Raw genomic sequence first — 14,995 nt, 5'->3', positions numbered from 1 at the left:
AGCAACCGGGGCATCGCCATTGAAATGCTCCAACTTTGACTTGGACTTTTTTTCCTCGCACCAGGTCTAGATATTGAAACTGCCGAGGTTGCAGGAGACAGCGAGACATACAGTATATCTCCACTTCAGCCAGACACAGAGTACATCCTCACTGTGATTCCACTCTATCAGGGCAATGTTGAGGGACTCAGGGAAACAGCCAGATTCACCATCGGTAAGTTGAAGTACTTTTAACCTCAACACCAAATGGGAAAGGCTTCCTGTGTTATGCAAAGCTCAAATATACCGTAGAGCGTCATGCTGCATTAAGAAGGAAACCGAAGGGCACAGACACCATTGATGGGAAACCTCCTCAATGTTTGTTGGCTTGCTTCAGAAAAGCTACATGTTACGCATTCATTCCGTTTCGCAAAAAGTTCTACACCTGCGGTCGTTACGCACGCACACCATCTGCTTCTGGTGACCAATGTCCATGTGGTATCCTTTTAATTTTGTCTGAAGGCTGAGTCATTGACTGTCCTTGTTCCTGCTTTCAGAGATGGGAATTGTGAACAATACGCTACGGGCATGATCTCCATCTCTATCCCAGTTTGTGCATTGGTTGGAAAAGTGGGAAGCCACTATGCTAAATAAAGCAATAACTGGAAATATTTTGGGCATTGATCTTTTAGAGCTCCACAGATGAGTGGACAGTCCTTTAGGATTGATATTTTGACAAAAAGTAATCCAGTGTCATGATTTAATTATTGCTTTAATGTGCTTCACACTTGATTTTTAAAGAATTTTGGATGAGCTGCTGCGGCCCAATTGTAATCTTTCACTTGAGCCACAGAAGGGCGCTGCCTTTCACTTCATTCATCATTGTCCATTACGTTTGATAATAATGTCTGCAATGTGATGTGGTAACCTGCACATAATCACTTCAATAACTGCTGTTTTCCTCAGAGCGCCAGTTGCAGCAGGTCCTCAATGCAGCGATCACCAGTCCCTCCTCCATCCGACTCACATGGAGAATCATTCCGTCTTCTCAAGGCTACCGCCTGGAGTGGCGGGCGGGAGAAGGTGATTTGTCAAATGCGACCACACGCATCAATTGGTTATAAGTAAATCCTTTCTGATCAACTCAAGGGACATTTTATTTGGTACATGTTCATATTCTAATCCAGATGTATGTGTGTGTGTGTGTGTGTGTGTGCGTGCGTGCATCAACTTCAGATTTATATATACAGTGTGTGTATATATATATATATATATATATATATATATATATATATATATATATATATATATATATATATATCTGAGGTTTCAGAATAATAATGTTATTAAAGGTAGAGTGCACAACTTAGTGCCACCTTGTGGTAAACTAATAGAATGCAATGACATACGCTCGAAGCGCACGTAATTAACAGTGCCTCACAGAGCCCAGGCTTGGCAAGCTGACCACCATAATATGCAGCAGAGATGCAAGCAAAATGTTATTCCAAAAACTTAAACTTCTCGTATCCGTGTTAAGTGACGCAGTAAGTGCATGGCGTTTGTTACACACGCTGTGAACATCACGCTGAGGAACTACGTTCGCTAAATTGATCTCATTCAAGTATCTGTAGCAGAAATATGGCGGTGAAACACGACAGCCTTCTGTCGGGTAGGCGCGCCTTATGCAGTATAATGAGCGATGACTTCACCGACAATTACATAAAACGAATAAATGTTGATGTAACAGAAAATAGTTTGGGCATATTATTGAAATGATTTGCCAACAGGTGGCGGTCCCCAGACATTGTCTTTACCCAGGAGCACCAGCAAATATGAGCTGACTGGGCTTCGGCCCAACACAGAATACCTCATCACTCTGTACACACTGTTTGAGGGTCGTGAGGAGGCCACGCCCGTCTCTACCACATATAGAGGTTGGTGAAGATCATGTTGTCACTTGTTTAGCTCTGAGATAACTTGGTATTTGTGGGCTAAATTCCACAAACTACTTAATGGGGTTTTATTAATGTTGATATAAATCTGCAATTACAGAAGTACAGCCAGTCGGGAGGGTGTCCAACCTGCGAGTGTTGGAGTCTTTGGGCACTAGGGTCCGGCTTGGCTGGACTGGTGTAGCTCGGGCCACACAGTACCGCATCATTATCCAAAGTCCTGAGGGTACACTGATTTATCTTGTGAATTAAAAAAAACAAACTGTTGTTTCGTGTATGAATGATCCGTTTTAAAGATCTACTGTTTCATGCCAGTGGGAGTACAAAATGTTCAGATTGTCCCTGGGAACCAGACGACTTTTGACCTCCGAGACCTGATTGTGGGTGTGTCCTATGATGTCAGTGTAATACCGCTGGTCGGAGACAATGAAGGCGAGCCGGCCAGTGTCTTTGTCAGACCAGGTGTGTCATGTTGTCACACATTTTTTTGTTTAGCTCTTTCGTATGAATCTTACCCTTTCTTCCAGGGAACAAAAAATTAACTTAGTGGTTCCTGAACCTTTTCTTTTCGCCTGGTGGGCATTTCATTCTAGAGCAAGACATTGGCAGAGTGTCGAATCTCAGAGTGGCGCAAGCAAACAGCCGGAGAATTCGAATAGCTTGGACAGGTGTCAATGGAGCAACAGGTTACAGGATTACATGGAGACAAGGCAATAGTAAGTCAATGTACACTGCCTCGCGATTGCCGAATGTGGCTTGCCTTCATTCATGGCTTGGATTGTAGATGGGAGAATTATTTTGAGTGTACTGGGTATTTGACGTGATGGTGTATTCTCATCATTCCGTCTGACCTTTTTTCATTTCTCTAGAGTCCAGTTGTTTTGTGAGCAAGAAAATGCAAGCCTTTTGACTAAAATGTACCTCATCTGAAAACAGTGTGACAAACTCGTTACATTTCTCGTACATTATTTTTTAAGGCACATTTTCAACATATCAGTAATAAAAATACAGTAATCCCTCGTTTATCGCGGTTAATGGGTACCAAAACCACAACACGATAAACGAAAATCCGCGAAGTAGCGACCAATTAACATATACAGGTATATATATATATACAGTATATATATATACAGTATATATTTTTTTTAATTGCCCCACGTTGGCCTTTGCGCTTGAGCAGAGCGCACTAACACACACACACACACACACACACACACACACACACACACACACACACACACACACAGGCCAGCAGGTGTGCAGCAAGAGTGTTTATGATTAATAAATTAAGATTGTTTAGACAATTAAGGATGGAGAGACCTGGTTTTGTTCTGATAAGTGTCTCTCTCTCTCTCTCTCTCTCTCTCTCTCTCTTTTTCTCAGCGACACACGTACACTCACCTGCACGCCCATGCGTGCACGCCCACACACGTGCCCCACGTGGACCTTCCGCGCTTGAGCAGAGTGCGCACACCACTTAGACACAGATTTTTGTGGACTTCAAAAAAAAGAAAAAAGTTATGAATGTTTGAAAAAATCCGAGATGCACCGAAGCCGCGATAAACGAACCGCGATATAGCGAGGGATCACTGTAATGCAACGCCTGCCACCTGGAAATTATTTACACTGCGAAAAACAGGGGTCCACTGTATCACAATGTCATAAGTGTTACTTACGCTTTAAATACTTGGAAGTTGTATTTTCCTTCATAACAGGTGCTTTGCTTTTTATGTGTTTGACTTCTATTTTCTCATTTTACTTTTCAGGTGGAGAGCAGTCTCGTGACGTGGGGGCAGAAAGCTCAGGCTTTACCATCGAAGGCCTGCAACCCGATGAGGCCTTGGTGTTTGGCGTGGCGGCCATCATCAACGACCGCGTCGGGGAGGCGTTGACGCTGGCCTCTCGGACCAACCCGCACAGTGGGACGGTTTATGGCCTTCGCATCGTTGACGTCACACCTCAAAGGATACGAATAGAATGGTTACCGACCTTAAGGGCAACTGGCTACAAGATCAGATGGCGCAATGATGTTGATGGTTAGCGACAGCTTGAATGAAACGTGCAGCGCTCCAAATAAATGCATCATGTGTTTGTTGGTTGTGATTTGATGCAGGAGTGGAAACAACCCGAAACGTGGCAGCCGATGTCTCTTCCTTCACCATCGACGGACTCCAGTCAGATACTATTTATAGCGTGTTTGTTTCTGCGCTGAGTGGCTCTCGAGAGGGAAGTCCCGGCTCCCTCAATATCAGAACAGGTACTGAACTGAGTTGAAATACAATGTACAGCATGTTGCTCTGAAAACGACAGGAGCGTTGCGCATATGAATACGTTTTTGACAAATAATTGAAATACGTTTACTGTGTGGCACCCCAGAACCATATCAGTCCTCTGTCGGCACGGTGACATCGCTCCAAGTCCAGGAGAACCCAGGAGAGGTTGTTCGATTATCTTGGGTTGGCGTCCAAGGAGCAACAGCTTATCGGGTGTCGTGGAAAAGAACAGATGGTTGGTCTTGCACGGAGCTCACCGTCCTTTTTTTTTTTTTTTTTAATACATCAAAGCTCTGTGACTATTATTTAGGTGTCCAATATCTAACTTGTTGACTGTTTGGCCATAGGTGGCGAGGAGACAAGTCAGTTGGTGGGTGGAGACGTGACCGCCGTGGAACTAGACCGACTGGATCCCGGAGCCCAGTATGTGGTGAAGGTCATGGCTTTATTTCAGAACCGCGAAGGAACGCCGGTGTCTGTCCGAATCACCACACGTAAGTTCGGTTTCCAGTTTATCCGTCATATACGAGTTTCATGTTGATCCTTACCTTTCCTAATGTGCTGAATTTCTGCATGAAGCTGGTGGTACTTCCCTCCCGGCCACACTTTTAAGAGTAGCAGAGGTAACGCAGGATTCTGTACGGCTGAGCTGGCAGCCATTACCAGGTGTCCAAGGTTATGTTCTGCGCTGGAGAAAGGAAAATGGTAAAGCATGTTGTTTGGCATCGCTGATTCAGTCTATTTACAGATACACTCACTTTTGCAGTCCACTGATTGTCGTCCAACATTTCTTAGACCGAGGTCCAGGCTTATCCGTCACACTGCCCAATTCATCAAGTTCTTACCAGGTGACTGGGCTTCGGCTGGGTCATCGGTACCGCTTCAGCATACAACCCACTTTTGAAAGTGGACTGGGAAGAGAGAGCTTTGCCAACGAACGTACCGGTAAGGCTTAAACATGAATTTTTTTTTTTGTTCCATGTGGACAATGCATTGAGATAGAATGAAAGAGCAGTACACAAACATATATCTATTTATATCTCTCTCTCTCTATATATATATATATATTTATTTTTCCCCGATATTTTTGGTATTATTGAAAATGTTCCCACTCCAGCTACCAAAATCCTGTCGCCATTTTCCCATCCCTCTGTCAGTGATACAGTTGCTAAAGGGCGCAGTTTGACACAATTCTGTCTGTTTACTGGTGAACAGAGAACTGACATTTCTGTCAGGCAATTGCACATCACACCAAAATGTGTCTTCTTGCCCTAAAACTAATCCCCACCACCCCTTCGGAATCAAGAGAATTGATATGAAAACGTCTTTACCCCCAGTGTGTCTCGGTGGACGTCTGGATGTGGTCTTCCTCGTGCCAGCATCTACTGATCGGATTAACCTTGTCGCACCTCTGCGCGCTCTTCTCACAAGTGCAGTGGGTTCATTCAAAACGATTGGAGTGCGTGACTCACAGGTAAAAAAAACAACAATTAAAAACACTTGCATTAAACAGGTTGAGTGTTTCTTTTGGTGTCTTTATTTTCTGATGTTGACCTGCTCATATTTTGTTTTCTGCTCGTGCCAGGTGGGGGCTGTCATCTATGGTTATAGACCCAAAATCTGGTTCCAACTCAATCGTCACAGCAGTTCAAACACGTTGCTCCAAGAAATTCAGTCGACACCGTTTGGTGAAAGTCCTGGAAACAACATCGGTCAGTGTTGAAAAACAAAATCCACAAGAAGATTTTCAAAGTGTTGTTGGTCACTTGGATGTGGTCTATTTGGCTTCGCAGGCCAGGCAGTGAGTTTCGCCACACAATATCTTCTCACCACCTCCGCTGGAAGAAGGCCAGGGATCCCTGGGGTTGTTGTCATCATTGCTGACAAAAAATCCGCCGACAGCCTCACGCTCGCAGCCTCCAACCTCCGAGGGACAGGTGAGAAATACTACATAGTTGAGGCAGGCTGAGCAAATCCATTTCTAAGGTGGTCTGACGTATTGTTTGACTGCGTTGGAAACATGAACATGTGGCGTAGATGCAACTTTCCTTTGAGATTGGTTTCCACTCATTAAAATCTTATACTATGGGCGGGTGTTCTCCAGGTGTGAACGTGTTGGCAGTCGGAGTAGATCAGGCAGATACCGAGGAACTGCGGCGGGCAGTGACGCAAGGCCGCACTCAGAACGTTCTGTATGTGCGCGATGCCTCCCAGTTGGACGCGATACACACTGATCTGGCGGACTTGCTCTGTGGTGTTGCCAGAATATCAACGGTGGGAATTGCTCTTCATTCCGCTTAGTTGTGTGTATTTCATCTCACCTTTTCTTCCTCGTGGCGCTTGTGTGTTTAGGAAGCGCCAGGTCCAGAACCGTGTGCTGTTCAGTGTCCGCGGGTGAGTCATATTAAGTTTGACGTTTTATGACAGCATTTGTCATTACAATCATAAGCTCGGATTACTTTGATTAAGCACTGAGCAAACAGGGCATCGTAGGACTTTCAGACACACCCTACGGGATTTTGTTCCTTCTCTTTGCTCCTCATGACGAAATTCCTCTTTTTTTTTTTTTCATTAAACAGGGAGACAAGGGAGATCGTGGAGAGAGGGTGCAGTGCAAGTTTTTCTTTCTTCTGCATCTTGTTGTACTTTTGGTTTTCTCCTCTTGATGCATCATTGTTATATTTTTCAGGGTGAGAGAGGCAGAGACGGCGTCGATGGCCGCAAAGGAGAACCTGTAAGTCCTTCGTGTTACATTGATATGGCACCACATGAAGTTGTGTTGCTCCCCAAAATGCCGTGTAAACCAAAATGCTTTGCATTAGAAACACCTCGAAGTATGATGATGCAAAAGCATGAACGGAAGTCATATTTTTGACCTTTTAAATCACCCTATACAGTGATCCCTCGCTATTTCGCGGTTCGTTTATCGCGGCTTCAATGCATCGTGGATTTTTTCAAACATATTCATTAAAAAAAAAAACATCCATATCCATGAAGTACAGTGCTGTATATGTTGCTCTATGTGACTCGCTGTTGTTTTGCAGCTTCTCACAGACCATTTGCGGAATCTTCGCGGACTTTAAAAAAAAAAAATTATATATATATATATATATAATTTTTTTTTTTTACCTGTATATGTTTATTGGTCGCTACTTCGCGGATTTTCGTTTATTGCGGGTGGTTTTGGTCCCCATTAACCGCGATCAACGAGGGAGTACTGTATTAATATCAAAGTGAACCACAACGGTGGGTACACCACAACAACAAATTTCAACATCTCAATCGCTCATTAAATAAATACACAGTACAAAAATGTCGTTTTTTGGGGGGGATTGCTGGAATGGATTCATGGCATTTCCTTTTATTTCAATGAGGAAAGATGATCTTATTGAGATATATTTTTTGTAGTGCATGGTCACAGAACTTGACGCACCACATGGCCTGTTTATTATTATTGTTTTTTTGTAATTTTTTTTCCCAACAACAAATTGCCCTTGTGTGTTTTGCATGCATGTACGTAATATAGGGTCGCGACGGGTTTCCCGGAAGAGATGGTCCAAGGGGTCCTGAAGGGCGTCAAGGTCCACCTGGGCCTTCTGTTCCTATTGATCCCTCAGCGGGGTCAAAAGGGGAGAAGGGGGAGAGAGTGAGTAAAACTCAAACCTCACCAATATCATGCCTGTCTGGGCGTATCTAACCAGTGAATGTTCGTAGGGGTTCCCTGGTATTGATGGAAATCCAGGTTTACCAGGGCGGCCAGGTTCCCCGGGAAACACGGGACTTCCTGTAAGCAGCGAAAACCTGAATCAAAAATGTATTAATTGAGCACATGATGTTCTAGCAAAGCGATAATGAGTTGACATGTTGTGTAGGGTTCACAGGGTCTACCTGGTGTCAGAGGAAGCCAAGTAAGTCATCCTCAACTCAAAGATGCCTTCTAATATCACAAAGCATTGTTCCAATATTGTATTTTCTGTCACTTCAGGGTGAACCCGGTGTGACAGGCGCACAAGGACCAAAGGGAGAGAGAGGTGAAAGGGTGAGCTGAGCTATGATCTCTCCTCATGATCTACAAGAGATGGTACACGCGAGAGCTCTGTGTGAGAATGGGTTCCTGGTAACCTTACGAATGCTTCAGGGGGAGCCAGGATCCACATCGGGAGGTGGCTTTCCAGGGAGGAAGGGAGAACCAGGCATCCCTGGAATACCCGTAAGAAGAACTCACACAAATTGAGGATGGTTTACTAGCTTACAAAACTAGCTGAATTGATATTAATCGCAATTTTGCCCCACTTAACCTTATAATGCCATTTGTATCATATTTGATACATGCATTTTCATTATGTAACTCATTCTTTATATTACATGAAATCATCTGTATCAAATTTGGTACTGCAGGTTTAAAATGTGATTTCCCCCAAATGTTCGTTTTTCGATGTAATCTACATGATGCTTATAAATGTGATACGACTAAAACAACATGATAGGGCAAAAATATTTTTGTGGATTTTGTTATAAGGGTTAATGAACATCTCAGTTCCCAAAAATCTGATTTTTCTGGCTATTCCTTGATGGGTCAGGCATTACAGGGTTAAATTATCCTGCGGGTGGCAGAATTTGTAAATCTGAATTATGAATTCATTTTTGGTTCAGCAATGGTCGAATATCAAGCTAAGGAACATTAATTATGTCATTTCAGGGGACCCCTGGTCGGGCAGGCAGCGACGGTGCAAAAGGTAGCTTGGGAATACCTGGTATACCGGGGCAGGATGGTCGCCCGGGGGTACCAGGAACGCCAGGACTCTCCATTAAGGTGGCGACCCTAGCCTTCTTTCTATTCTGTTCACCGCTCACAAGTTATAAAATGTTTTTGTGAATTTTGTATCAACTTTTAAAAACACACGAGCCACAACGACAAAATCTAGAAATGAGACCAAGAACAAGAGCTGTATGAAAAACTGCATCATACCACAGAGTTAGTATTTCCTTCATTGTATTTAGATACATTACAGTAAAAAAAAAAAAATTGAAAATCCCCTTTCACTACAATTATTTTTTAGACTGTTGGAATCCAGAGTAGCCACAGAGAACCTAGAAAAGACGGAAACCAATGCTTACTCTTGCCATAAATGAACAGTGATGCATCATTTGTTTTGTTATTCATTACACGGTGGCTTGGGGATTTTTAAAAAATCTAAATACATTGTCATGTATTGCTGCGGATGGAAAAACAACACTTTTTTTCCTCTTAACCTGATGAGATTTATCATTTGTCATACTTAAGATTATTAATTGAGAGTATTAAAGAAACAGACAGACTTGAATCTACAACAACCAACACGTGACATCTGAGCATCAACCTCCAAATAAATTGGACGTTGTTATTTTACAATAGCACACATGGTGGTAGCATTGAGCCATAATATGGTTTAGTGGCGCCGCTGATAATTGAGGTTATCTCAGCCCCAGAAAGTCATTACATCTATTGAGAGCTCTCTTTTTTTCCATTTACTGTATTTACGTTATCTAAGCATTAAATAATCATCAATACTTCACGAGGCATTCAACCGAGTTCTCATTCATTTAACTCCAGCCAGCCAACATTAAAGCTTCACCTTTTATATTTTGATATGGAGAACTATGTTGATGGTTTTGTGTTGGACTTGTCAAAGTCTTATCTGGATTTATCGCTTCTGTTTGGACTAGATGGTTAGGGTATGCAAATGAACCATAACCTTTCTGAGAGCAAGTTCATTCTGGAAACAATGTTCGAGCTTTCTTCTCTCTCTCTCTCTCTCTCTCTCTCCCTCTGCAGGGAGACAAGGGCAGCCCCGGAGAGAGGGTGAGTCACCCCATTGCCATCTTGTCTTCCGTTTGCAGAAATATCCTGAGGAACCTGCATGCATAATGACTCTCAACTCTTATCTATGTGCTACTAGGGACCTCCAGGATTCGGCAGCGGGGTACCCATAGCTGGCGAGAAAGGCTCCCCAGTAAGCACATCCCAATCAACATGCTGACACACTTCGTTGGCAAATGAATTCTGTGTGCACGTGGCGGTTCGTACTTTACTAATGAGCTTTTTATAATCAGGGTTCTCCAGGGCCTCCAGGAGTGCAAGGTCCTAGAGGGCTGACCGGCTCACAGGGGGCCAAAGGAGACAAGGCAGGTTGATTTGCTGTTTTAGTCACCGACGTGCAGGTGGAAAAAATAAATAAAATTAAACACATTTGAATATGAAGTTGTTATCATCTTGCATTGGCCCGGTGCTGCTATAGAAGCTCTCTGTTTTGGGGTACTCTGTGAAATACTGCACTTGGAAAAAGTAAACTGCTGTAAGTTAAAGTAAGCTGCTTGAAAATGTGGTAACCACTGAATCTTTTCCTCGATCATGTTTTGATTGTACCCTTTATGTCCGAATGGCATTCATTTTGATGTCCAGTACGTTAAAAAAACAAAAACAAAAAAAACTAGCGTAGCAATTGCACTGTTGATAATACTGCACTTCAATGTGAAAATTCCCTTTGACAGCCTTGAAGCTGATATGAGTGTCTGTTGATGTGAAATGATTGGAGCAATCAGTGACTAGAGCAGGAACAGAGAGCAAGGCCAATTATTTGACTCTGCACTCATAATAATAATAATAATAATAATAATAATAATAATGTTAAAAAATAGAATATTGAAGTGTTTCATTTTTTTGTCATGTGAATTGGCTCAATGAAACAGATATTATTTTCATGTTTGTATTGTATATTGTATGCATTTTACGAAAGGACATTCGGTTCTCTCTCTCGATGTGTCCATGCACCTCTCTGTGAAGCCTTCCTTTTTAAAAGTTAATATTTCCTTCGTTCTTCTTCAGCGACTACCCTCCACAAATTAGTCATTAAAAAAGTGTTCCCTTGTTCTCGTTTTACAGGGTGACAGTGCAGTTAGCCAGCCCGGACTACCAGGCAGGCAGGGCGATCCTGGTGACAGGGTGGGTCAGCCGAGCAAACAACGAGCTCGGTATTGGTGTCATGTGGCTACGTCTACATTTGAACAATTTACAGAGGAAGAAGACATGGGGGAGCGCTCAAGCTCTTTGTAGTTGAACTTAGTTCATCTTTGGATACATGAGGGTGAACACCCTTTGTCGGCGCTTGCCTGTACACATTAAGACTCTTGTTATGTTCTTCAGGGTCCTCGTGGGCCCCCAGGAGAAATTGGCAGTAAGGTACGATAAAGGTATGAAAAATGAGATGCGCTGTAACATCTTATTAGAAGACTTGACCTCTATCGTGCTCTGTTTCAAAAGGGTGATCGAGGTCAGCCGGGTGAGCCGGGATCGCAAGGAGACCGGGTAAGAGGAGAGATAAGCAGGAATAAATCCAGTGTGTACTGGCTTATATCATGCATGCAGTGCATGCTGTTTTTTTTTAAAATAATCAACAGACAACTACATGTCAAAACCCACTTTTGGTACTCCAAAGACCTGAGAAAAGAAGTGGAATTTATCCACGCAGTGTATTGTGTTTGTTTGCATGAGCGCAGTTTGGAGACATTGGCCACAAAAAAGAAGTAGAAGCTAATTATGAACATAATACCGACTCCCTCTGGCCAGACTATGGACCACATAAATTAAATCTCTTTTTGTCACCGCGTGAAGGTCTATCTCAGTGAAATGATATTCAAAGCTGTCCGAAAAAACTGAAGAGGAGCGCTTTTGTGTGACGGGAAATGTAAGCCTCTTTTGCGCTCCAGAAAAATGCGGTTGCATTAAATTGAAATGATGAGATTTTTATGCAACATAGAGGCATTGGGTGACACTATTTCAGAACATTGTCCTGACTGCGCATTTGTTTCTTTGCAGGGGGAAAGGGGACTTGTCGGTGAAACAGGACAGAGAGTAAGCATAATGTCGTTTTACTGGATGGTAGATGAGTGTTCAGATCCTTTAATTTTTCTCATGTCTTCATAGGGGGATCCAGGAAAGCCAGGCACCCCAGGACCACCAGGGTTGAGGGTGAATATAAAGCCTTCGCCTGGCCCTTTTTGTTTCATAACCCGACTTTTACCGGGAGTCTCACGTCTAAGTTTTTCCAATTGTTCTCAGGGTTCCCCAGGGCCCATCGGAGCGGCGGGAGAAAAGGTGAGACGGATTCAATTAGGAGTAATCGTACGAGATGGGTCAGGTCAGCTGCAGCGTGATTCGACTGCAGAACCTTTCATAATGGCATGTAATGAGTATCCCAGCAAAGGATTAAATAAGTCGTGTCTTCTCAGGGAAGTGAAGGTGCACGAGGGGAACCAGGACGCAGTGTGAGTTGTCTGTCAAATAATGGGTAGAAAAATGAACCGTTTTGTACATCCTTGACTTTACTGTGTCTTCAAATCCTCCAGATTCAAGGTCCCATAGGGAAGAAAGGGGAGCAGGTAAGTCATATCATCTCATACAATCCATGAATTTTACCATAATAGCCTGACATGTCTTCTTTGGTCGTCTGCCCCAGGGGGAACCGGGTCTGCCGGGTTTTGAAGGCTCCAAAGGAACAAAGGGAGACACAGGACAGAGAGGAGAGAAAGTCAGTAATCATGCAGTACTAATACCCGGAGTGAAGAAAATAAGCACTCCGAAGGGAGGGAAGTGTCCAAATGACACCTCTTTTTGTTCTAACCTTGAAAGGGATCTCCAGGGTCAGGCTTCGGCTCGATTGGATCTAAAGGAGAGCGAGGGGAAGCAGTGAGTGATGTGGAGATTTCGGTTTTATCTACTCGCGTTTCTGCCTGCATCGCCATTATAGTGCCTGTGAAATATTTCTGACAATATCTTCTATTATTCATCCCGATTTTCCTTGCGCCCCGTTTCGGTTTGCCCCAAACTCCAAATGCATAAAACATGTACGCTCTCCCTCTCCACAGGGAACTCCAGGTATCAGTGGTAGGCCGGGCGCTAAGGTAAGGAGCTTATTGTGCTTCATTTGGCTTTTCTGCGTTGTTTGTATTTATCCGTCCATCCAGCCATCCGTTTTCTACCGCTGGATGGATGTTTGTATTTATCTCCTTGCCAAATTGCTCTTGGAACTGCCCCACAGGGAGACCCGGGTGAGGCGGGAGAGCGGGGAGAGGACGGGCGGCCGGGAATCCCAGGGAAGCTCGGTCCTCCCGGGAAACAGGTGACTTTTCAAGTCATAGGCCTGCCCGCATACCCAAGCGAAACGGCCGAACGCAACCGAATGGGAAAATCACGACCTAATTACAGTCGGTTGCTCACTCCCGCAAACCTGCAGAGTGAGCCGACTACAAAACGGAAAAAGCGTGACATCGGGCGCATCGCTGTTCACCTGGCGGTCGACGGCTGGCCGGTGACAACGCTTGCACAACCTCACATACCGCGTGACCATTTGGTTGTGTTTGTGATTCGAACGTTGCTACGGGCTTCTCTCAACATTTGCATCCCGAAGCAGAGCCAGACAATTGCGATGTAAATCCAAATTAGTTTGGGGAAAAGAGAGATCTGTCTTGACAAATAGGTAATTCCTGTTTACCTCCTGAATGTGAGATGTTGTTCTCTTCCTTCCCCCATGCATCTTTCTCATAAGGATACTATTGTAGGTAATACATCATCCCCGAAGGTTTTGTGAGAGAAATACGCCAGTGTGTGTGTATATGCGTCTTGCACTCCCTTAAGGGATTTTTGTTTTCTTCAATATTTTACATTATTCGTACTTGTTTTCCAGGGAGAACGAGGGGACAAAGGGGATGAAGGCACCCCTGTAAGTCTGATCTCTGATTCTCTCTTTATACCTTTTGTCGTCCTATTTTTTTTCTTCTCGAATGTAAAGGATTTCTAGTTTGAACTGAGGCAGACTTTTTGTGTCCCCGAACACATCCGTAGCATAACCTGCAACGGCACTTCATTTGATTATAATTTGGACCAATGAATGCTGATTACTTAAGTGACCTCCATTCTCATCATTCTCAGCATGGCTGAGTTATTTCAGTGTTGTTTGTTGTTGTATCTTCCTTCAGGGGGAGTCAGGACTTCCTGGCAAGCCCGGAGAACGAGGAGTGAGGGTATGATCAGTTTCTTGGACTCAAGGTTATGAATTTAGGCTGAAAATATTCCGAATTTCGCATTGCTGCATGGGTACATTTTGTTTTTGGATGGTTTCGCCCTTAGGGACTCTCCGGTCAGCCGGGGCGGCCTGGGGAGAAGGGAGATGTCGGAGACCCGGGAGAGCAGGGACGAAATGTGAGGGCTACGTTTGTGGATCTTCAGACAGACAGCTTTTCAATAAGTTGGCACGCCTTTCCACAGGCGCAAGGTCACTTGCTTAACATCTTTATTGATCTGTATTTATTCACAGGGCAGCCCTGGACTCGCAGGCCCCAGAGGAGAAAAGGGAGTGCAGGTTTGTCTTCATAAAGCTTCATGTCATATGCTTACACTGACATATGCAGTTGAATAAAAAAATATATTTTTTTCCTCCATTATCTTTCATTAGGGAAATCAAGGACCTCCAGGTCCACCGGGAAAATTGGTATGTCACATTCCAGAATCTGTGTTGATCAATCAAAAAAAAAAATCTGTCATCTTATGTGAAATCAATTGCAATTGCATATTTGCATATTTGAATGATTTTTATCGATGACCCCACATTCCGCAAATTGTCATAATAGGCGCTTCTATAACTTCACGTTAAGGTCTTTGTTCCTCCTCAAACAGACTGACATCCAAGGCCAGTTGAAAGGAGACCACGGGGAGAAGGTGTGTAAAACTATCATACTGCATTTCAATTGCAATTA

The 14,995-nt window shown here is 43.7% G+C and overlaps 1 protein-coding gene across 1 annotated transcript in view; it reads left to right on the top strand.

Moving 5' to 3' along the window:
- The window catches only part of col7a1 (collagen, type VII, alpha 1), a 53,358-nt gene that overhangs the window by 8,461 nt on the left and 29,902 nt on the right, over positions 1 to 14,995 (top strand). The window contains exons 12-55 of the mRNA XM_086117405.1: positions 65 to 214; positions 946 to 1,062; positions 1,767 to 1,913; positions 2,032 to 2,157; positions 2,247 to 2,393; positions 2,525 to 2,647; positions 3,698 to 3,967; positions 4,045 to 4,188; positions 4,308 to 4,439; positions 4,552 to 4,698; positions 4,784 to 4,909; positions 5,000 to 5,149; positions 5,542 to 5,678; positions 5,790 to 5,916; positions 5,998 to 6,141; positions 6,309 to 6,478; positions 6,557 to 6,598; positions 6,784 to 6,810; positions 6,894 to 6,938; positions 7,731 to 7,850; positions 7,919 to 7,990; positions 8,077 to 8,112; positions 8,190 to 8,243; positions 8,343 to 8,414; positions 8,904 to 9,017; positions 10,020 to 10,046; positions 10,144 to 10,197; positions 10,298 to 10,369; positions 11,127 to 11,215; positions 11,388 to 11,549; positions 12,060 to 12,078; positions 12,168 to 12,212; positions 12,303 to 12,338; positions 12,590 to 12,622; positions 12,700 to 12,771; positions 12,873 to 12,929; positions 13,109 to 13,144; positions 13,282 to 13,362; positions 13,927 to 13,962; positions 14,219 to 14,263; positions 14,370 to 14,441; positions 14,557 to 14,601; positions 14,695 to 14,730; positions 14,916 to 14,957. Coding sequence (XP_085973531.1) covers positions 65 to 214; positions 946 to 1,062; positions 1,767 to 1,913; positions 2,032 to 2,157; positions 2,247 to 2,393; positions 2,525 to 2,647; positions 3,698 to 3,967; positions 4,045 to 4,188; positions 4,308 to 4,439; positions 4,552 to 4,698; positions 4,784 to 4,909; positions 5,000 to 5,149; positions 5,542 to 5,678; positions 5,790 to 5,916; positions 5,998 to 6,141; positions 6,309 to 6,478; positions 6,557 to 6,598; positions 6,784 to 6,810; positions 6,894 to 6,938; positions 7,731 to 7,850; positions 7,919 to 7,990; positions 8,077 to 8,112; positions 8,190 to 8,243; positions 8,343 to 8,414; positions 8,904 to 9,017; positions 10,020 to 10,046; positions 10,144 to 10,197; positions 10,298 to 10,369; positions 11,127 to 11,215; positions 11,388 to 11,549; positions 12,060 to 12,078; positions 12,168 to 12,212; positions 12,303 to 12,338; positions 12,590 to 12,622; positions 12,700 to 12,771; positions 12,873 to 12,929; positions 13,109 to 13,144; positions 13,282 to 13,362; positions 13,927 to 13,962; positions 14,219 to 14,263; positions 14,370 to 14,441; positions 14,557 to 14,601; positions 14,695 to 14,730; positions 14,916 to 14,957 — 3,998 coding nt within the window. The remainder of the gene's footprint in view (positions 1 to 64; positions 215 to 945; positions 1,063 to 1,766; positions 1,914 to 2,031; positions 2,158 to 2,246; positions 2,394 to 2,524; positions 2,648 to 3,697; positions 3,968 to 4,044; positions 4,189 to 4,307; positions 4,440 to 4,551; positions 4,699 to 4,783; positions 4,910 to 4,999; positions 5,150 to 5,541; positions 5,679 to 5,789; positions 5,917 to 5,997; positions 6,142 to 6,308; positions 6,479 to 6,556; positions 6,599 to 6,783; positions 6,811 to 6,893; positions 6,939 to 7,730; positions 7,851 to 7,918; positions 7,991 to 8,076; positions 8,113 to 8,189; positions 8,244 to 8,342; positions 8,415 to 8,903; positions 9,018 to 10,019; positions 10,047 to 10,143; positions 10,198 to 10,297; positions 10,370 to 11,126; positions 11,216 to 11,387; positions 11,550 to 12,059; positions 12,079 to 12,167; positions 12,213 to 12,302; positions 12,339 to 12,589; positions 12,623 to 12,699; positions 12,772 to 12,872; positions 12,930 to 13,108; positions 13,145 to 13,281; positions 13,363 to 13,926; positions 13,963 to 14,218; positions 14,264 to 14,369; positions 14,442 to 14,556; positions 14,602 to 14,694; positions 14,731 to 14,915; positions 14,958 to 14,995) is intronic.

Source organism: Hippocampus guttulatus, chromosome 8, assembly GCF_054856545.1.
Source record: "Hippocampus guttulatus isolate MCC_2025c chromosome 8, RoL_Hgut_1.0, whole genome shotgun sequence".
Lineage (NCBI taxonomy): Eukaryota > Metazoa > Chordata > Actinopteri > Syngnathiformes > Syngnathidae > Hippocampus > Hippocampus guttulatus.
Note: the sequence above shows the minus strand (reverse complement) of the source record. Positions and strands in the feature narration are given on the sequence as shown.